The sequence below is a fragment of the Sebastes fasciatus genome, chromosome 13, assembly GCF_043250625.1.
Source record: "Sebastes fasciatus isolate fSebFas1 chromosome 13, fSebFas1.pri, whole genome shotgun sequence".
Taxonomy (NCBI): domain Eukaryota; kingdom Metazoa; phylum Chordata; class Actinopteri; order Perciformes; family Sebastidae; genus Sebastes; species Sebastes fasciatus.
In genome coordinates this window covers 20,128,671-20,145,756 of record NC_133807.1, presented here as the reverse complement: position 1 = coordinate 20,145,756, position 17,086 = coordinate 20,128,671, and the positions used below count along the sequence as shown (strand labels likewise).

The window sequence follows — 17,086 nt, the reverse complement described above, 5'->3', positions numbered from 1 at the left end:
CAGTTTCAACAGGATGTACGGGTAAAAACTACACAGATGAAGTGGAGCTAGAGCAGAAAACAAACCACAATAGACAATTTCTGCTATTTTTTGTACTTTGGAAGAAAATAGATCATGATAAAAATTGTTGACAGCAAAGTCTGTTATCGATAGACATGTCAAACCGGAGAATGGGTGTTATGCTTCCGCAAAAGTCATCAACTTTAACGTTATGTGAGCGCAGTGCAGAGCGGCGACCGGGAGCTAGCCAATGGGGCACGCTCACTAATGCGTGGGCGGCCCGCCTATGTCAACAAAGCATGGAGAAGCTCTGATTACAACACACACGGAGGGAGAGACTTCATTCTCTGCTCAGGTAGACATTACTCCTCTATATCTTTACATACAAACAGTTGTTGTTGTGCTATATTAATGCTCTGGATAATCGTATACAGAACCTTTAATTTAGCCTTTAAGATGCTTGCAGCTGGGCATAAGTCTGCTGATGACACATGGCAGTTTAAGTTGAAGTAAATGGGTGTACTCTGCTATTCATGACTTCCTCTGAGTGGGAGAATAATGATGATCTTACCAGCAGCCTTTGGGTGTGCCAGGGTGCACTATGAGATAATGTTATCCTTCGGGATCTCAAATGCTTTTAGCCTCACATCTTTTGTACGAACTTGAACAACCACATAACTGCATCTGTTTTTGCCACTGGAAAGTATTAGCAGTGACATTACTAGTTATACAACAAGCAAGTCGGAGAGTGATGTACTGGCATCTGTGTTGCTGCTCTTGCTATTTAAATTCTATACTTTTATATTCTCTTCTTGTGACTCGAAACACCACCAGAACAAACATCCTCCAGTTATATCTTTCAGACATTTTGGAGCTAGGACACTGGAGGTACTGAAGGGTTCAGTCCGTCGCGATCCAGGCACACACCGAGTCCTGAACCCCAGTCCTCACAGGTCTGACCGGAGGCTGTGCCACGTACTCTGTCTTTCATCTGCCTCTTAAGACAGTTCCCTCCATCTGTTAAGAACCCATCTGAGAGAGCAGTTACACATCAAACAGAAACATGTTTCTGACAAAACATCAAAAAGCAGACTCTCTCCCCAAGAACACAGAAATGAGTCACTTCCTCTGCAAATCCATGAGGAAATAAGCAGCAAGGGATTTGATATGTTTTCTACCATCAAGTCTGATCCTAGTTATTTATGACAGGGTGGAGAAATAATTGAGTTTACAGCACGGACACTGAAAATAGTCTTTTCTCACTGGCTTGCCAGGTGCCTGTTAAAATCATAGATGGCTCCGATCAACAGTTTAACCACTGCTCTAAATAAATATACAAAATAATCAAAACTTGACATGACACCACATTGAAACAAACTCAAGGACAGAGTGTGGGACACTACATAATGACACAACACACAGAGGAAGGGATTAGGAAAAGGAATGGATCGTTACTGATGTTTAAATGAACAAAAACACACAGTTCTGGGTGACTTAACTGCCAGTAAAGAGAATAGGGAGTGAAGTGGGTTGCTGTGATCTATATGGGAAAAGTTACTGGACATACTCGGGCTGGGAGAGCTCGCTGTCAGAGACGGCGGGCACCATGCTGAGCGGAGGGAACAGTGCCGGCCTGACTGCGGTGCGACCCCTCTGGATCACCTCCATCACATACCTGAGGGACCGAACAACCCTAGTAGTTAGACACAGACTGGAGGACACAAGCTAGAGAACAAAAGGGTAACTGTTTCATTTTGACTCAAGAAAAAAAAAGGCTTCTTCCCCTCTTCTTCAAGTTAAAGCTGAAGTAGACGAGATTGAAGCAAATATGATTAAAAAAAAATATTTTTATAAAGCGGTCGCTATATCCTGACAGTAGTACATGAAACAGGTAACCTGAAAAAAATCCTGTGCCTCTGTGTCCTCCGGTGCTCCTAACGGCATCTGCAAGATTTCACAGACTGGAGGAAAACAAGCAGTAAGAGCTGATCTGAGGTCTGCTGTCCAGCTGCTGTCTATGAGAGCCGGCTATCAATCACTCGCAAACTCCGACCAAACGGTCAAACTAGGCAGCGCTGCTCAAATAGGAATCAATATTATGTTACGTTAATGCCTATTTCTCTCCTCAAATGTTTTCAGAATCATCTTGTAGTGCACAGTTTAGCTGTCAAATTAGAAAGTTTGTGTGAATTACAATATGCTGAAAGGTTATTATGTTTTTTTTTTGCCCAATGACGCCAAAAACATACTGCCACTTTAAATAGATTTTGTTGAAAAACGGCACTGACTAGCTGGACAGATAACCGTGGTGATGGGACATGTCCGTCCACTCACCTTTGCTTGGGTTGGACAGTCCCAGACTTAATCTTCTCCTCCTCAAGCCGCCGGCGCACCTCCTCCAGCTGGATGAGGGGGCTGGGAGCTGGATTTGGGGGCATGGTGGGATCCTGGATGAAAGGGTGAGACGGCTGCACGTTGTTCCGCAGCTGGGCCTCGTGGCCTGTGGTCCTCTTGGACCCAGTGGTGCTCCTAAAATGTCAAGTCATGACTTTATGAATACCAACAATCAAACTAAACAAAGAGTATTCAAAGAGAGTGCCTTTTTCCTCTTTGTTAGTCAGTGCTTACTCTTAAAGGGCAATACACTGACTATAAGGCTGTACATGTAGCAGCATCATCATGCAGAAACCTAAGTCAGATCAGGTGGGAAAAATGCTTTTAGAAGGGCTTGGAAAAATAGCATTTTGACTCTAAAACATACTCTCACCAAAATTTGAATGTTCGGATTTGAATACATAAGGAACACTACTGTGAAGCTATAAAATGATATAAAACCTCAAATTAAAATAATAATAATAATGGACCCGCCCTTTAACAACTCTTAACAAGAGTTAACTGTCATCACTGACCCGTATGGGCTCCTCTTATGTTGAACCATTTCTTTCTGTCCTTCCATCAGCCACAAAAGGATCTTCTGGTTTTTCTCCATCTCCTCTGCAGGCGCCGGCATGTCATAAGGCCGCACTTCCTCACCTTTCTTGAACGCCCTTTTACACTGTGTGCCACCTTTGCTACTGTATGATGGAAGAAAACAAGTGGTAAGCAAAAAAAGCATTTTGGGTGCATTTATGAGAAAGAGGAAACTAATGCGTACCTATACCCTGTGTGCTCCATGGGGTTGGATCCCATGCCATCTGCGTAGCTGCGAGACTTTGATCCATAATGACTCGTCTCCGCGCTCCAAGGTAAGCTGCCGTGCGCACGCATGGCCGCCTCAGCCTCCGCCTGCTCTTTGGGCTTCCCGACGCCTGCGTGGTGGATGTGGTGCATGTGTTTGTGGTGGTACAAGTGGTTGCCGTCTCCTTTGAGGCCGTGCCTGGACGGATGTTTAGCCTGCGCCATTCCAAGTCCCGTCCCTTTGCCCCCTGGGACGCCACCATCTGGTGAGCGCGACTTGGGAGAGTGACGGCCCGTGCCCGGCGACTGGCAGCCGGGAGTCTTCATGACCCGCTGGACGTGGTCGTCCAGGATGCTCTCGGGGTTCTCCTCGTGAGCGTCTCTCAGAGGAGGACCACTGTAGGTGTTGTCAGCATAGCGTGAGTTGTAATGCTGCTGATAAGCACCAGGGGGGAACCTGTGACTGGATAACGCTGCTGCGGTGGACACAACTTCATCGCCTTCTTCTTCCTTTAGAACAAAAACACACACACACACACACACACACACACACACACACACACAAAGCAAAACATCATTTAGAGGACAAAATGTAATCTGGGATAACAATCTGGAGAAAAAAAATCTAGGTTATAAAGAGTGGGTATGAATGAATATCTGAAGTATATTACGTCCAACACTTTGATAAAACAAAGCCATATAAAACATACAGTATCTATATACATTTTATTTTTTTTAACAACACATTTGACACAACTGAGGACTTTTTATCACAAGTGTGCACATGTTGTACTTATTTCAACCTGCAGATGGCAGATTTTCACCACATGCTATTATGTGTCTTCTCATTCTTACTGCAGAGGTTTGGAGACAAACCAAGAAAAACAAACAGTATCGGTCAGATTCGAGGGTGCTATGCGTGTACGCAGCACATTTCTGTTGTTTAATGTGAAGGACGAGTGCAACCGACACAGCTTCCGCTGAGTGACTGGGACAAAATCTCGCTCTGACAGAATCTGCTCCAGGGGGAATTATGGGGTGGGGTGCTGCAGGCATTCACAATAGCTTTTGATAAGCAGGCAGGCAGTGTAGGGAGTGGAGGATATGCAGCGATGAAATGAAACACAGCAGTGGATGGAGTATGCAGTCATCCGAAACTGGTAATGGTCAGGTTGTAATCCTTATAGCACTAGGAGGACCTCACGCTACCATTAATGCAAACATGTTAAATAAATTAAATCCTAAACCCAATATTTTCCTACTGGAGTTGCACATTTGACACATAATTAATTGTATCGCTAAATATTTTATATTTATATATAAATTACATATATTTTAACATAACACACAAAATGAATAACAAAATCGGCAAAAAGTGGAAATTCTACTCAGCAGTTTTCCACATCAAGATTTGAACCATCAGAAAAAAAGATAAGAGAACAAACTGTACAATAATTTGCGCAATAATTCAACTGTGCAATACCCGGTCAATAATACTGCATTTATACTGTACATTCAAGAAATACCCTTATAATTCTTATTTATACCATTCTTGCATTTATATTTAGCACACTTAATAGATCCCACTTCTCAGCATTTTGTATTTACTTATTTGCACTGTGGTTATTTGTTATATATTGCATGTCTTAATGCAAATATTTGTTCAAATTTCATATTTCTTATATTCTCATTACTTATTTTTTAATTGTATTACTTATATTTCTTTACATATAATGTGTTTATAGTGTAGCATTATGTATAATATTGAAGCATTATGCACATCATTTACATGTTACTTACTCCTTTATTTCTATTTTCTTACATGTCTTTATGTTTAGATAAGAGCAACTGTAACGTCCCAATTTCCCCTCGGGGATCAATTAAGTATTTCTGATTCTGATTCTGAGGAGGACAACACTAAGTAGGTGCTTCACTTTATGTCAGTTATGTTGATAATTAAATAAACCTTCACTTGTGAACATGCCAAACCATCTGAGTTTACTATTGTCCTGGGTTCACCATCCATTTGCAATAACTGTTGTAAAGAAAACATAAAAGGGTGTCTTATCTCATCCTGCGCCTACATAAACACAGCTTCCCTATACTCTTTAATTCAGCAATATTGTAAAGGATGCCGTATGCAGCCAAACATTTCCTGGCATGATTTTAATAATTGATGCGTCTTTGTATCTCTGCACCAGATCCAGATCTCCGTGTTAGCTGAGCCCACTGGAAGTTATTCATGGAACCATGACGTCTTCATATGAGCACGTTTTTCCCACCGGCTCCCTCTTTTCCATTTGGAAATGAAAAATCCTTGGCAAACAACGGCAGATATTTGACATTCTACAAGTTAGCTCAGGTGGCGGATGGGGATTTACTGATAACAGTCTACAGTTGCTCAATTATACAATAACATGCCTCTCCTTGTAAGGACTGATAGTGTACATGGTTGCATGCTCTGCTATCTTGTTAAAGGGTAACTGTGGTATTTTTCAACCTGGACCGTATTTTCCCATGTCTTTGTGTCTAACTGACTAATAGGGTCAACAATTTCTGAAACTGGTCCAGTATTGAGGGAGAGCGCTGCAGACTTCAGCTGCTCACGGGCTACAACATGGTGTTATTGGGGCAAGCTGGCACCATCATTTACGTCCACTAAAAGTGCTTGTTTTTGCCATGCCAGGCTCTGATTGTTATTAAAAGTGTCTGACAACATTATGGAAAGAGTCTCACTCAAGAAGAAGTCTCATTGTGAAATCTGGCGAGGTGGCGTTTTACCGGAAGACAGCGGTGGAATAGTGGAATACATCCACGGTGCAGAGTTTGTTGTGTTGGAGTACAGAAAGCGTAGCTTAGTGAGATCTAAAATATTTTCAATGTCATGGCTGAATATTTAGATGATTTCCACAATGTGGATGAGGTCTTTGAATTCGATGGCTGCACATACAGTATTTCTTTGAGCCAGAGTATACGGATATTCAGATTTCACAACAAGACTTCTCCTTGAGACACAATAAAAAACAGACCGGATCAAGTGAAAGGTCAATTACAAAAACAATCTGAGCCTGGCAGCAGCAAAAACAAGCACTTTTAGTGATGTAACGTTACATAGATGCTGCTCACTTGCCCTCGCAGCTTGTTTCAGGACCAATTTCAAAAATAGTTGTCCCAATTCGTCACTAAGACACAAAAACATAGGAAAATAGGGTCCAGGTAAAAAAAATACCGAAGTTACCCTTTAACACCAAATAAAAATCCAATTCAGACAAGCGATGACCATCATGCTCACATGAGCCTTTTTGCCATTGAATTATTTTCATGAACAGCATGCTGCTGTGAATTATCATGTGCATAGCTTAGCCACATGGTCCATTGTTCAAAAAAACATTACGTTAAGTGAAGCCATAATTTCATTCTTAGCAGACTGTGTGACAGAGCTGCGGCAATAAGTTACTCACATCCTCGTGAAATCATGTGGACCTTTTCCTCACAGCCATTAAATGATAAAATCCATTTTTAACCATTATGTTTCATGCATTATAATCATATCATTTTTGATACCCCTGATATTATGGCTAAAAGACTTTTCTAGATGCTCATTTGAGTATCACTTGATGGAGGCAGTCATTTCATGCTTGCCTCCGGGTTTAATAAAGCAAACCTTGAGCTATGCGATGGCAGCTTCTCTCCTTTCAGAGCCAAACCACATAGATTGTCTGTCTTGAGACTTAGTACTTGGGTGTGTGTACTGAGAGAGATTTCATTTGTGGTAGCAGCAACCATTTCATCACCGTTCAAGTGACATCAAACGGGCGGCACGCTGTTCCAGGCTTAAAAGTGGCCGAGTGTGCAGGTGCTCCATCTGATTCATCGACAAAGCCAGATCGCTGACAGGCCAAGCATGGAACTCTCCAAGTGATTCATATTGTTTTTTTATTCCCCATTCAAAAAGCTGGCCTCATTAATTTCATTAAGGCCAGACGGATTTAAGTCTCCTTTGTTACGGAAAACTTTAAGCCCAACGGCCAGACACACATCTCGTTGCCTGGCTCAGAAATGGGCTTTGGTGGTATCAGACACACATTACTGATACTGATACTACTGGTCTGCTTTTCAATACACTACCTATGGTCATCATTTATTTCTTCTATTTAAGTAAATTATTCAGGTGAAAAAAAGAGATTTGTTGAACATGTTCACTCAAAAAAAAGCTTAACCAAGCATTTGCAAATTCTATAGCAGGATTTAAATTTAATATTCAATATAAATGTTGCCAATATAATACAAACTGCTCTAGAGCAGCAGTTGATTAATCCATTAATTGATTAGATGGTTGATAGAAAATTCATCTGCAACTATTTTGATAATCGATTCAGTCACTCTTCAAGCAAAATGCCACAAATTCACTGATTCAAGTTTGTCAAGTGTGCTTTTTTCTTTGTTACATATGATAGTAAACTGAATATCTTTAGGTTTTTGTACTGTTAGTAATAAGGAATGTGAAGATACCATGGGTTCTGGGAATTAGAATAAGCATTTTTCGCTATTTTCTGACATTTTGACGATAACATCTAGAAAATAATTGGGAGACTAAATTGACAAATCTAATAAATTAGAAATACCGTCAGTCACGTTGCAGTTTGCATCCATGTCTGTCCAAAATGTCACCACTTCATTATTCTATTCTATTAGACATTTGTGTGAAATTGTCATAATTAGCATATTAATTCTTGAGTTGTGGCAAAAACATATTTTGGTGGGGTCACAGTGACCTTGACTTTTGACCACCAAACCCATCCTTGAGTCCAAGTGGACATTTATGCCAAATTTGAAGACATTTGGTTAAGGCATTCCTGAGATATCGCGTTCGCGAGAATGGGACGTGGACGGACAACCCAAAAACATTTTGCCTCTGGCCATGGCTGTCTCCAGCGCAGAGGCATAAAAATAACCGTGATGGATCCATACTTCAATTTTCTTTTCCATTTGGCCAATATTATTATTCAGTCGGTGTCACCAGAAGCCAACATGGCCTCATATGACTTGAAGGTGTAACTTTACTGAGTAAAAGCAGCTCAGAATCACTAGAATGTTCCTTTTCCTTCCTTGGACTGACTCCGTTAAATTTAGTTAGAGGTCATTTAGTGTACAGACAGAGCTCTCCAGTGTGAACCACTGCAGCAACTCCTACGCGTTAAACCAAATTAACAAAACAGTGGACGTGCTTGTGCTTTTAACAGAAGACACTGGTTTAGAAAATAAAGTGGACATACCAATCGTACTCTCTTCAGTCGCTCCTCTAGCTTCTCCTGAGCCTCCCTCTCTCTCAGTACGCCCTCCAGTCTGCTGATCAGCTCTGCAGCAAATCTTTCCGGCTCCACGTGTATATCCTTTGGAATCCGGTTTGTGCGCTGGGGGAAGAAACGTCAAACTGTGAGGCACTCTCTGTCACCGCGGCATCACTGTCAACACCGTACGAGCAGTTTCACCACCTTTACATCCCGTCAGTGACCATATGAAGAGACCGTAGATTGTATATAAAGATGGACGACATGACAGCTCCCTAAAAGTGAAGCCAAAATCGATCGCTCCCTGGTGGCTGGCTGCAGTATAGGTCATTAATCCCGACTCCTCCGTGTTAGTGTGATGGGACAAACTAAAAAGTCAAAGTACACATCAAATAAATTTCCCCAAAGATGGTTTCTGTCATTTTAGGCAGTTCTTATCACGCTGATGTATGTTCAAGTGTTAATTTTTCTGATACGTTTGGTTTCAATTAGTTATTTGATGCTATAAAAAGGGGGTGTGACTTCATGATTGACAGCTGTGATGGACATCTGAGTGAAGTAGCCGCAGCCGGAGGCTTGGAAATTGTACGAGAGAGGAGATGTAACTTTAACTTCCCATACCCGTGATTGTCTGTTTCAAACATAGACTGTATATACAGATCTTTTTAGTTTTATGGTTCAACATCTACACTGACAGCGCAATGTGTCGGACCGTCACGTGTACTCATATCAGTGTCAGCAGACACACTGATAATGTTTCTGAATCATAAATCACAAGTCTGTGTAATAGAACATGTGTCAATTTGGTCATGAATGTATTTCTAGAATATTATGCGGGTGTGTGTGCTGGACCTCGATACTGCGGTTCCAGTCCTCCGGATATTTTGCCTTCACTTTTGTACAGTGGGATGAAGTGGAGACGTGTCGTCCATCTTTATATAACAAACTGTATATATAAACATAAGCAGGAAACATTCAAGTAGACAGTGTCAAGTGTTAAACATCAGAAAGGATAATATATTTAAATTTCAATGAACCTGCACCGAGACTTTACCACTGGATACTGCTGAAGCTGATCCTTTCTGATATAGTGTATGGAGAATGTATGATTAACCCTTGTTATAAATTCTATCAGGGCTCAGCTACATACCAATGCCTCCTGTGTGATTTTGAAATAAAGGTTGGAGCAACATTTCCCATTAAAAACACATCTCCTTGCAAGATTTAATAACAACTTAACTATATGCATTTGATAAGAATGTCTACAGCAAAAATAATTCAACCTAGATTTGATACCAACCTTTTTGTTTTACTTTACATTTCAAAAGAATTTGGGGAACATAAACTAGGGAGGATAACGACTGTAGTGTAATTTTAAATGATACACGAAACATCCTTAATGAGGACATGAGTGACATTTATTTCCTCACTGAATAGCACGAGTTATTGCACAGCAATCATGACAATTCAAAGCTGTTAAATCCTGATTTGGAACCAGTTTATGCAAAAAAAAAGGTTGGAAAACAAGGTGACATTTAAAAAGAAAAAGAAAAAAAAAAGACCTACAAGCCCTGTCAATCTTCTTATTGCAAATGAAGTGAAATGAATGAAGTCATTACTAATTTGTTGGGGCAGGGAAACGTGAGAGTTGTGCTTCGGGGATTTGTGCTGTGCTATACAGTCGATCCATGCATCCTAATGGGATGCTATGAGGGGAGTTTTAATTTGACTCTTTACTCCGAGGCCTAATTAGGGCCGGGGTTTTCCTACCAAGAGACAGCGCGAGCTGCAGAGGGAGGCATCAGGCTGTCACAGGGGAGGCTTCATGTCTGCTAGGCTTCACTGCTCACAGCTTAGGAAAGCATCAAGCTACATTTAGACAGCCTCCTCTTTCACCATCAGCTATTCTTACACTCCATCACAGGCCCTGCGACACAGCACGGCTTAAATATGCACATCTCCAACGGTGCAGCGGGGAGAAATAAGGCAGAGATAGACAGTTAAAGAGAGGTGTAGAGGCGGAAAGTGAGAGAAGCCATGAATAACTCACTGGAATATGAGGTAGTGGCACTCGCCCATTTGCTTTGGCACTTTCGTGCATCTCCCGGCGATGCTGTTTACGGTATCTGTAGGGTGGAACCCCATCTCTGGAATTAACAACAAAGACATTTTCATAAAACATCCTCATGAATAAACAACACAGGCAAGCTTTGAAGTTGAAATCTTTCTATCGCATTTTTTTCGCCTAAACCGAACACCTTGTAAGTCTTGATTAATCAGTACGGCAGGACAAGCTCATTCTCACAGGCTTATTGTGTCCCTCCTCCCGCACCACAAGTGGTCTGGCAGATTACAGTTACATGTTAACACATCCATCAGTCTGTAATTCCATGTGGTATTGGTCATGCTGGGTTTCACGCTCTCCTGTGCTGGAAGCTCTGGACCAATTAGCTGATAACTGCCTCTAATCCATTCAGCTTCAAACACATTTTTGTCCAGTTGTGCAAGCTTTGAAGTTTCTTTGGCATGACTCCCCAGCGCCATCTTTGCACCGAGAAAAAACATTATTTTTTTAAATCGTCTTTCGCCAAGCACATGCCTGGTCTGCACACTCGACTGAAATATAAGTCCTGCTAGCAAGTGATCCCAGATGGTACAAAACATCTCCTTTGGTCTCGTGCTTGTGCCCAAAGAACGTTACCTGTGCAAGGAGACAAATTCTGCTTTGTTCAACCCTGAATTAAGAACTGTGGCTATAAAGATCATTTAAAACTGGTTTGTGTGTCACATTTGCAAAAGAGGTCAGTAGGTTAGTATTTTCATTTCTATCAGAGGTGGTTTTATGTCTGCTAAGAGTGAGTTTTTAGGATTCCTAATTAGCATTAGAGATCAATTCTAAGAGCTTTTTGGCTAATGAGCAGATGGGGCCTTAAGTTCAAGCACAGGCAAGAAGTGCAATTCTGAAACCAATTAAACCCTCTGTCTCTGAGCAATGCTGACTTATCTGACATGCCTTCCTTTGTAATAACAATTGGGAATACTGTAGTACTGTGTAGTATTGGGTTCTGTCTTTTTTGGGCTCTATCATTTTGATAATAGAAATCTTGTGTTCAAGCCAATATTGCAGCCTGGCGTAGTCTTTATGACCTGGTAAAACAACTTTTAAGCATGAAATGTGTGTGTATGAGATAATAAAATACATACACACTGCTGTCGGTGAGGGAGGTGGTGTCTGCGTCGCTGGACATACTCTGCTGCTCACTATCGTTGGCGCTGGTAGCAGGACCCAGAGCAAAACCAGTGTTGATATAGTACGGGTTGATGGGCTCCCGACATGGTGAATGCCTGGAAGAAATGAAGAAATACAGGAAGGAAATGCTGAGAAGATTTACAGGAACAGATCATAACGTGATAGACATGCTCGTTAAAAAGCATTTGTAAACAAAGACGGTACACGGTTTGTCTGCTATAGAACACTAAGGTTCAGTTCAGCACTATACCAGAAGATTATTCACTATGTGTGTGATTTAAGAAGAACAGCCAAATGACTTCCATGTCTGCTCTTTTGGTTTGGTTAGAAGCTATGAGAGAGCTGATACTCCAGAATGGATGAATTCTATGCAACACACATTAAAGCCATTAAAACTACAGTATGCCACATAGTATGCTTAGTTAAGAAACATGATCTCATATATCAGATTTTTATAAACTAACAAATATCAATATCAGCCTGAAAAATGGGATTTTTCCATTGTGTTTTTGGATTATTACAGAAACTAAGGTCTGCGGCAAACAAAGGTTTATGATAGACATTTTGCTTTGCAAGATAATCTTCACAAATTAACCCCACTTTTATGGTTTTTGAAGCACAAATGCAATCCCCAGAAGCACAAAGCCAACGTTAGGCTTGAGTAGGCATGAGTATGAACACAACGAGGCTGTAAAGGCTGACTACGTTTGGCGTGATGATGTTTAATGTCTCCGACAACCCCTGTAGTCTCATTTATATACTTGTTAGCAACCGCCTTTTTTAAGACACGTAAAAGCCTCAAAATTCGCAAGTGGGATGTTTACAGACGTATTTTATGTCGTAGATCAAAACGTTAAAATCTCACAGACCTTATTTCAAGCATTTAACTGTAAAACCCATTAAAAAAATCCATGGGAAGTGCTTAAATGTTAACTCATATCGGGGATTAGGACTCATTCCTGCAGCACTCTATCACCCATCCTCTAATACTCCCGTCAACCTTTCGGGCTCTGCCACTTCCCTGCAACTCCTCTTGCTTTTGTTTAATCCAAACAAACTTACAGCCAGAGAAAGTATACTGGCGTTTGCTAGCAACACCATATTTGATTTGTATTTCAACAGCCTTTGTGAACACACCAGATTCAATACCTGAGTATTGAACGGTGGAGTTTAACCGCAGGTCTTATTCTGAGGCGTCTACAGATATATGGGAAAAGCTTCATTTGTCAACCTTCTACATTCTCAGCCATTGACTTTCCTGAACACGCTTCTTGCAGGGCTTTGTACAAATGAATTAAAGATGTTAGGCATCATCTCTTTTTATTCAAATTGGAATTCCCTGAAGCTTTCTCCCTGTTTGGAATGCAGAAGCACCCAGAGTTCAAAATGAAACCTTTGTGACCGACTGATTTTCATTAGCATCTACATTCAGCCGCAGCGAATAATTACAGTGCCAGGTTGGTGAGGCGCTGCTGGGACAAATAAAAAGTGTACGGAAAATGAGTTTTGAAGTCGGGATTATATGTGGAAACATTTCTGATGATGAGAAATGAAAGGAAATGACAAAGGGAAAGACGCAGACATTAATTCAGACAGTCAAGATGATTCCTTGAGCAAAACGGTTCTGCAACACTGCTCACCGTTTCCATTTCGGAAATATTTATGTCTCATAACCACAAATAAATGATAACAAACAATGCAGTACAGTTTCAATCACTGGAAAACGGTTCAGTGCTGTAACATGTTTACTAATCCTTATTTTTGCATATCACACTTGGTAACATCAAAAACAATATAGTGCATATATTTCTTAATACAAAACAGCAATAACAGAAACACAAATACCAGGTTTCCCATCAGCCTCAACACATTTTTATTGAATTAATTAACTGTTTAAGAAATTGCTGTGTTTTGACAAACATGTTTTCTATGAGCATTTTTGAAAGGTGCTGGCAATGGTGTCCTCAGCTGCCCTCAGTGTAATCAAAACTTCCACATGCCATTCCCTTCTCTCTCCCTCTGTCCTGCCTGTCTCACTCGCATGTCAACTGTCAAACACATGCAAAGGCCAAAGGAAGGTTTCTCTAAAAAAATTGGCATTAATAGCAGTAACACAATCCATATTGTTATTCCATATCTGTCTCAACTTCATTCCAGCATGCAGACTGTAAGGACCCTCAAAAGGAAAACAACAACTTCCATTAATATTGCAAAGATGATGAAAACTTGCCTTTGAAGTGCACAACTTACTCGAACGAGAGCAAAACTGAGCTGTTCACATTTCAAAAATCTCCCCCCAAACATTAATGAATGTATAGGTCATTCTCTTTCAAGTCATTGGATTCCTAAAAGCTGATCTGAAGGACTATTTAATGTGTCTTTTGTTGCCTGTCTCTGAAGAGATCATCAGACACAACTGATGCAAAATTGAGTTTCACAAAGACCCAACGGGTGCTGCCTAAAAGGCTTTTTAAAAATGAAGTGGGTCTTTCTGTAATTCCAGCCAAATGCTTAATTGCTGAAATAATGATGTGAAAATACGCCCCAAACTGTGTTTTCACTCTCTAATTAAAACGCTTATATTTTTTGAGGAGATTTCAAGCAAACATTGATCTCCAACAAAAAATTGCCTTTGGATATGTTTTCCAAAGAAAAAAAAATCAAACACAAACTAGCATTTGGTTCATCATGTGTTTTGCAGATATCAACCAGAAAAGCTGCATGCCAAGAGCTGAAGAGCGTAAAGAGTAGAGCGTAGAAAGAAAAGAAGAAGGTCGCAGAAGTCTGCTACAGTATGTCTGATATTAGTTCAGTCCTAACCGGCCAAACTGTAATCAGGATTTGCTCTGTCTCCACTGCCTGTCCTGCTCTGTGTCCAGTGTTTTAGTCACAAAGAGGGTCTTATCTTTGTCCGTCTGTCAGCTGATCCCTCCTCATAACACTGGTGCTGTAGCAGTAGAGGTCAAATATGGGAAAGTTTCTGTAGCATCTCACAGTGACGTCATTTACAATAGCAGCACACACGTTAGCATCCCCCTTTTGAGTTTGCAACAGTGACAGTACATATTGTTCCCTTCCGATCTTTTAACGACGACACCTAACACGTTGTTATTGGATGTTTTTGATGGCCTTAATCCTGAGTTGCAGATGTAACCGCATTACGTAATAAGCTTTAAATCAGCAGTGACATTAGTTGTGGTAGCGAGCAATGAGTTGTGTTTTCATTTGATCTTTCATTGTCACACTTTCATTTGCAAAAGACACTTCAATCGAAAGCATGTAACTAATGCGAAGCCACTTTTAATTTGTATAACATGATTAAATTTTTTTATGCCGGAGGATCACACGTATGTAGTGAAGAGTGAACGAGCATCCGCAGTCAGATTATTCAGAGAGTCAATCAGTGTATCTTCTCTCTGTCGTTCTACCAGCTGCTGTGTATTAATCCGGGCTGACAACATACGGATTAAGCCCAATTTTAGCCCCGGATTGGTCACCCCCCAACTAATTTTAGAATCGGGCTGAATTTCTGCCAGATCAGTTGTCATCTGACGTGCAGTTTGAGGGGGGGTCACACACCTGATTAATTTCCCTGAGCGGAGGGATTCGTGGCATGTCAGAAATGTTGGTTGGTTGTCTGATTTACCGCGTGGCTGCTGTCAAAAGATCCATTATGAACTGTAGTGAGCTTGCTTTAATGTTATCAAAGTAGTATTCTACATGTTGTGGATAAATCTGTAGTCTTGAGGCTGCTGTGATATAAAACTGAACTTCCCTGCAGAACAGACATCACATTGTCTGCATCTTCTTCTTACTTTCCTCTCATAGTAGAATTGCACAAAGTAATGCTGCCTCTCTCTCTTATTAATAAACTTTATTGAAATTGTCACTGGACAAGACTGACCAGGGGGTTCTGTGTTTACATTCAGTGTTGGTAGCAACGTCATGGCCGGTCAATAGATCTGTAGAGTGTGAGCATAAAAGTTGTAGATTGTGGTCACGCAGAAAGGCAGATTAAAACGCGTGGTGTGAGTTAACAAAACAAACAAGATCGATAAAAACGCACAGTGTCTGCTCAGCTTTAGACCGGTTCAAAGCAAATGCCCTTAACAGTCCAAACAGCTATCCATACAGCAACCTTTGTCTACAAAAGTCAGAACAAACAAAAATCAGCAACAACCTGCTTCATTCATACGGGTGTTACGACGGATTTGTTATATATTAAAGTGTCATGACAGTGAGTCAGCATGCACAATACCAGGATCCTGAAACTGAAGCATCATTAATGTGATTATTTACACATGTGCTTCTCCTCCTGTGGCATCATGTCAAAACATCTTCTGTGATCATTACATTCAAATGAAAAAATAAAGAAACAAAGCAGGTGTTTTTTGCTCTTAACTAACCGTCCTATGCATTAAACTAGTAGAGACATTCACATGTGATGTACGTGCCGGATGCACTGAGTACCCGAGAGTAAGAAGCACATGTTCAGGCCAGACTCATTTGTCAGTGTATACTATGTGAGAATTATGCAAAGCACCGACGTTAGGTTAAAAAGAAGACTAACTGGATCTGCAAGAATCACAAATAGCCACAAAATGCAAATAAATCAGTTATGAAAGAAGAAGAAGAAGAAGAAACAGAAAAGGAGCGGGGTAGACGCTGGTCATTCTGTTTTGCATTTATGCCAAAAAAACAACTCAACATTGAATTTGAATCTGAGTACAGCCCTCTAATTATGCGTCTTCGTGCATCAAACTGACTAAAGGCTAATGTTTCTCAGGAGTGTTGTCAAAAATATCGAAGTATCGATATTGAATATTTAAAACGGTTTCAATACTCATTTTCTGCAGTATCGATACACGGGTACCAGCTGGCTTTCTGCTCTCTCTTCTCTCTGACATGTAGTTGACACACACTTCCCACTCTTTTAATAAAAATATAAAAATTGCATTCCCTCAGTGTTGTGTCCATTATTCCCTGTGGTATCGAAAATTGATATTTTTCAAGGTATTGTATCAAAATTATGAATAACAATATCGCGACAACACCATTTCTCAGTATCAGCAGACCATCAGCAGATTTGGCATTGCACAGATTATAACATCTGGGTGAATCTACTTTGACGTCACACACGGAGAATGAAAAGCATTTCAAACCTGAGAGGTAATTATTTCATTGCTGCTGCTGCTGCACACAACCACACCGTTTGCACTGCAGCAAAAAAGGTCACTAGAAATCACAAACTTTCTTTCTACCCGTTTGTATTGATAGGTTGAGTTATTTGCTAAACTGAACCAGTTGAGTGCTCTACTTCAATTTAGGAAAAATAAAACTTTACTTTTGTATCGATTCTGATACAAAA

The 17,086-nt window shown here is 40.7% G+C and overlaps 1 protein-coding gene across 5 annotated transcripts in view; it reads right to left on the bottom strand.

The window, feature by feature from the left end:
* axin1 (axin 1) overlaps positions 1-17,086 on the bottom strand; it is a 41,802-nt gene that overhangs the window by 4,555 nt on the left and 20,161 nt on the right. For 4 of the 5 annotated variants that reach the window (XM_074656034.1, XM_074656035.1, XM_074656033.1 and 1 more), the window contains 7 exons: positions 11,673-11,813; positions 10,519-10,615; positions 8,454-8,591; positions 3,155-3,687; positions 2,910-3,074; positions 2,335-2,529; positions 1,568-1,675 (listed from right to left, as the gene is read on the bottom strand). In XM_074656034.1, coding sequence (XP_074512135.1) covers positions 1,568-1,675; positions 2,335-2,529; positions 2,910-3,074; positions 3,155-3,687; positions 8,454-8,591; positions 10,519-10,615; positions 11,673-11,813 — 1,377 coding nt within the window. The remainder of the gene's footprint in view (positions 1-1,567; positions 1,676-2,334; positions 2,530-2,909; positions 3,075-3,154; positions 3,688-8,453; positions 8,592-10,518; positions 10,616-11,672; positions 11,814-17,086) is intronic. The other variant, XM_074656037.1, reaches the window with a different exon arrangement.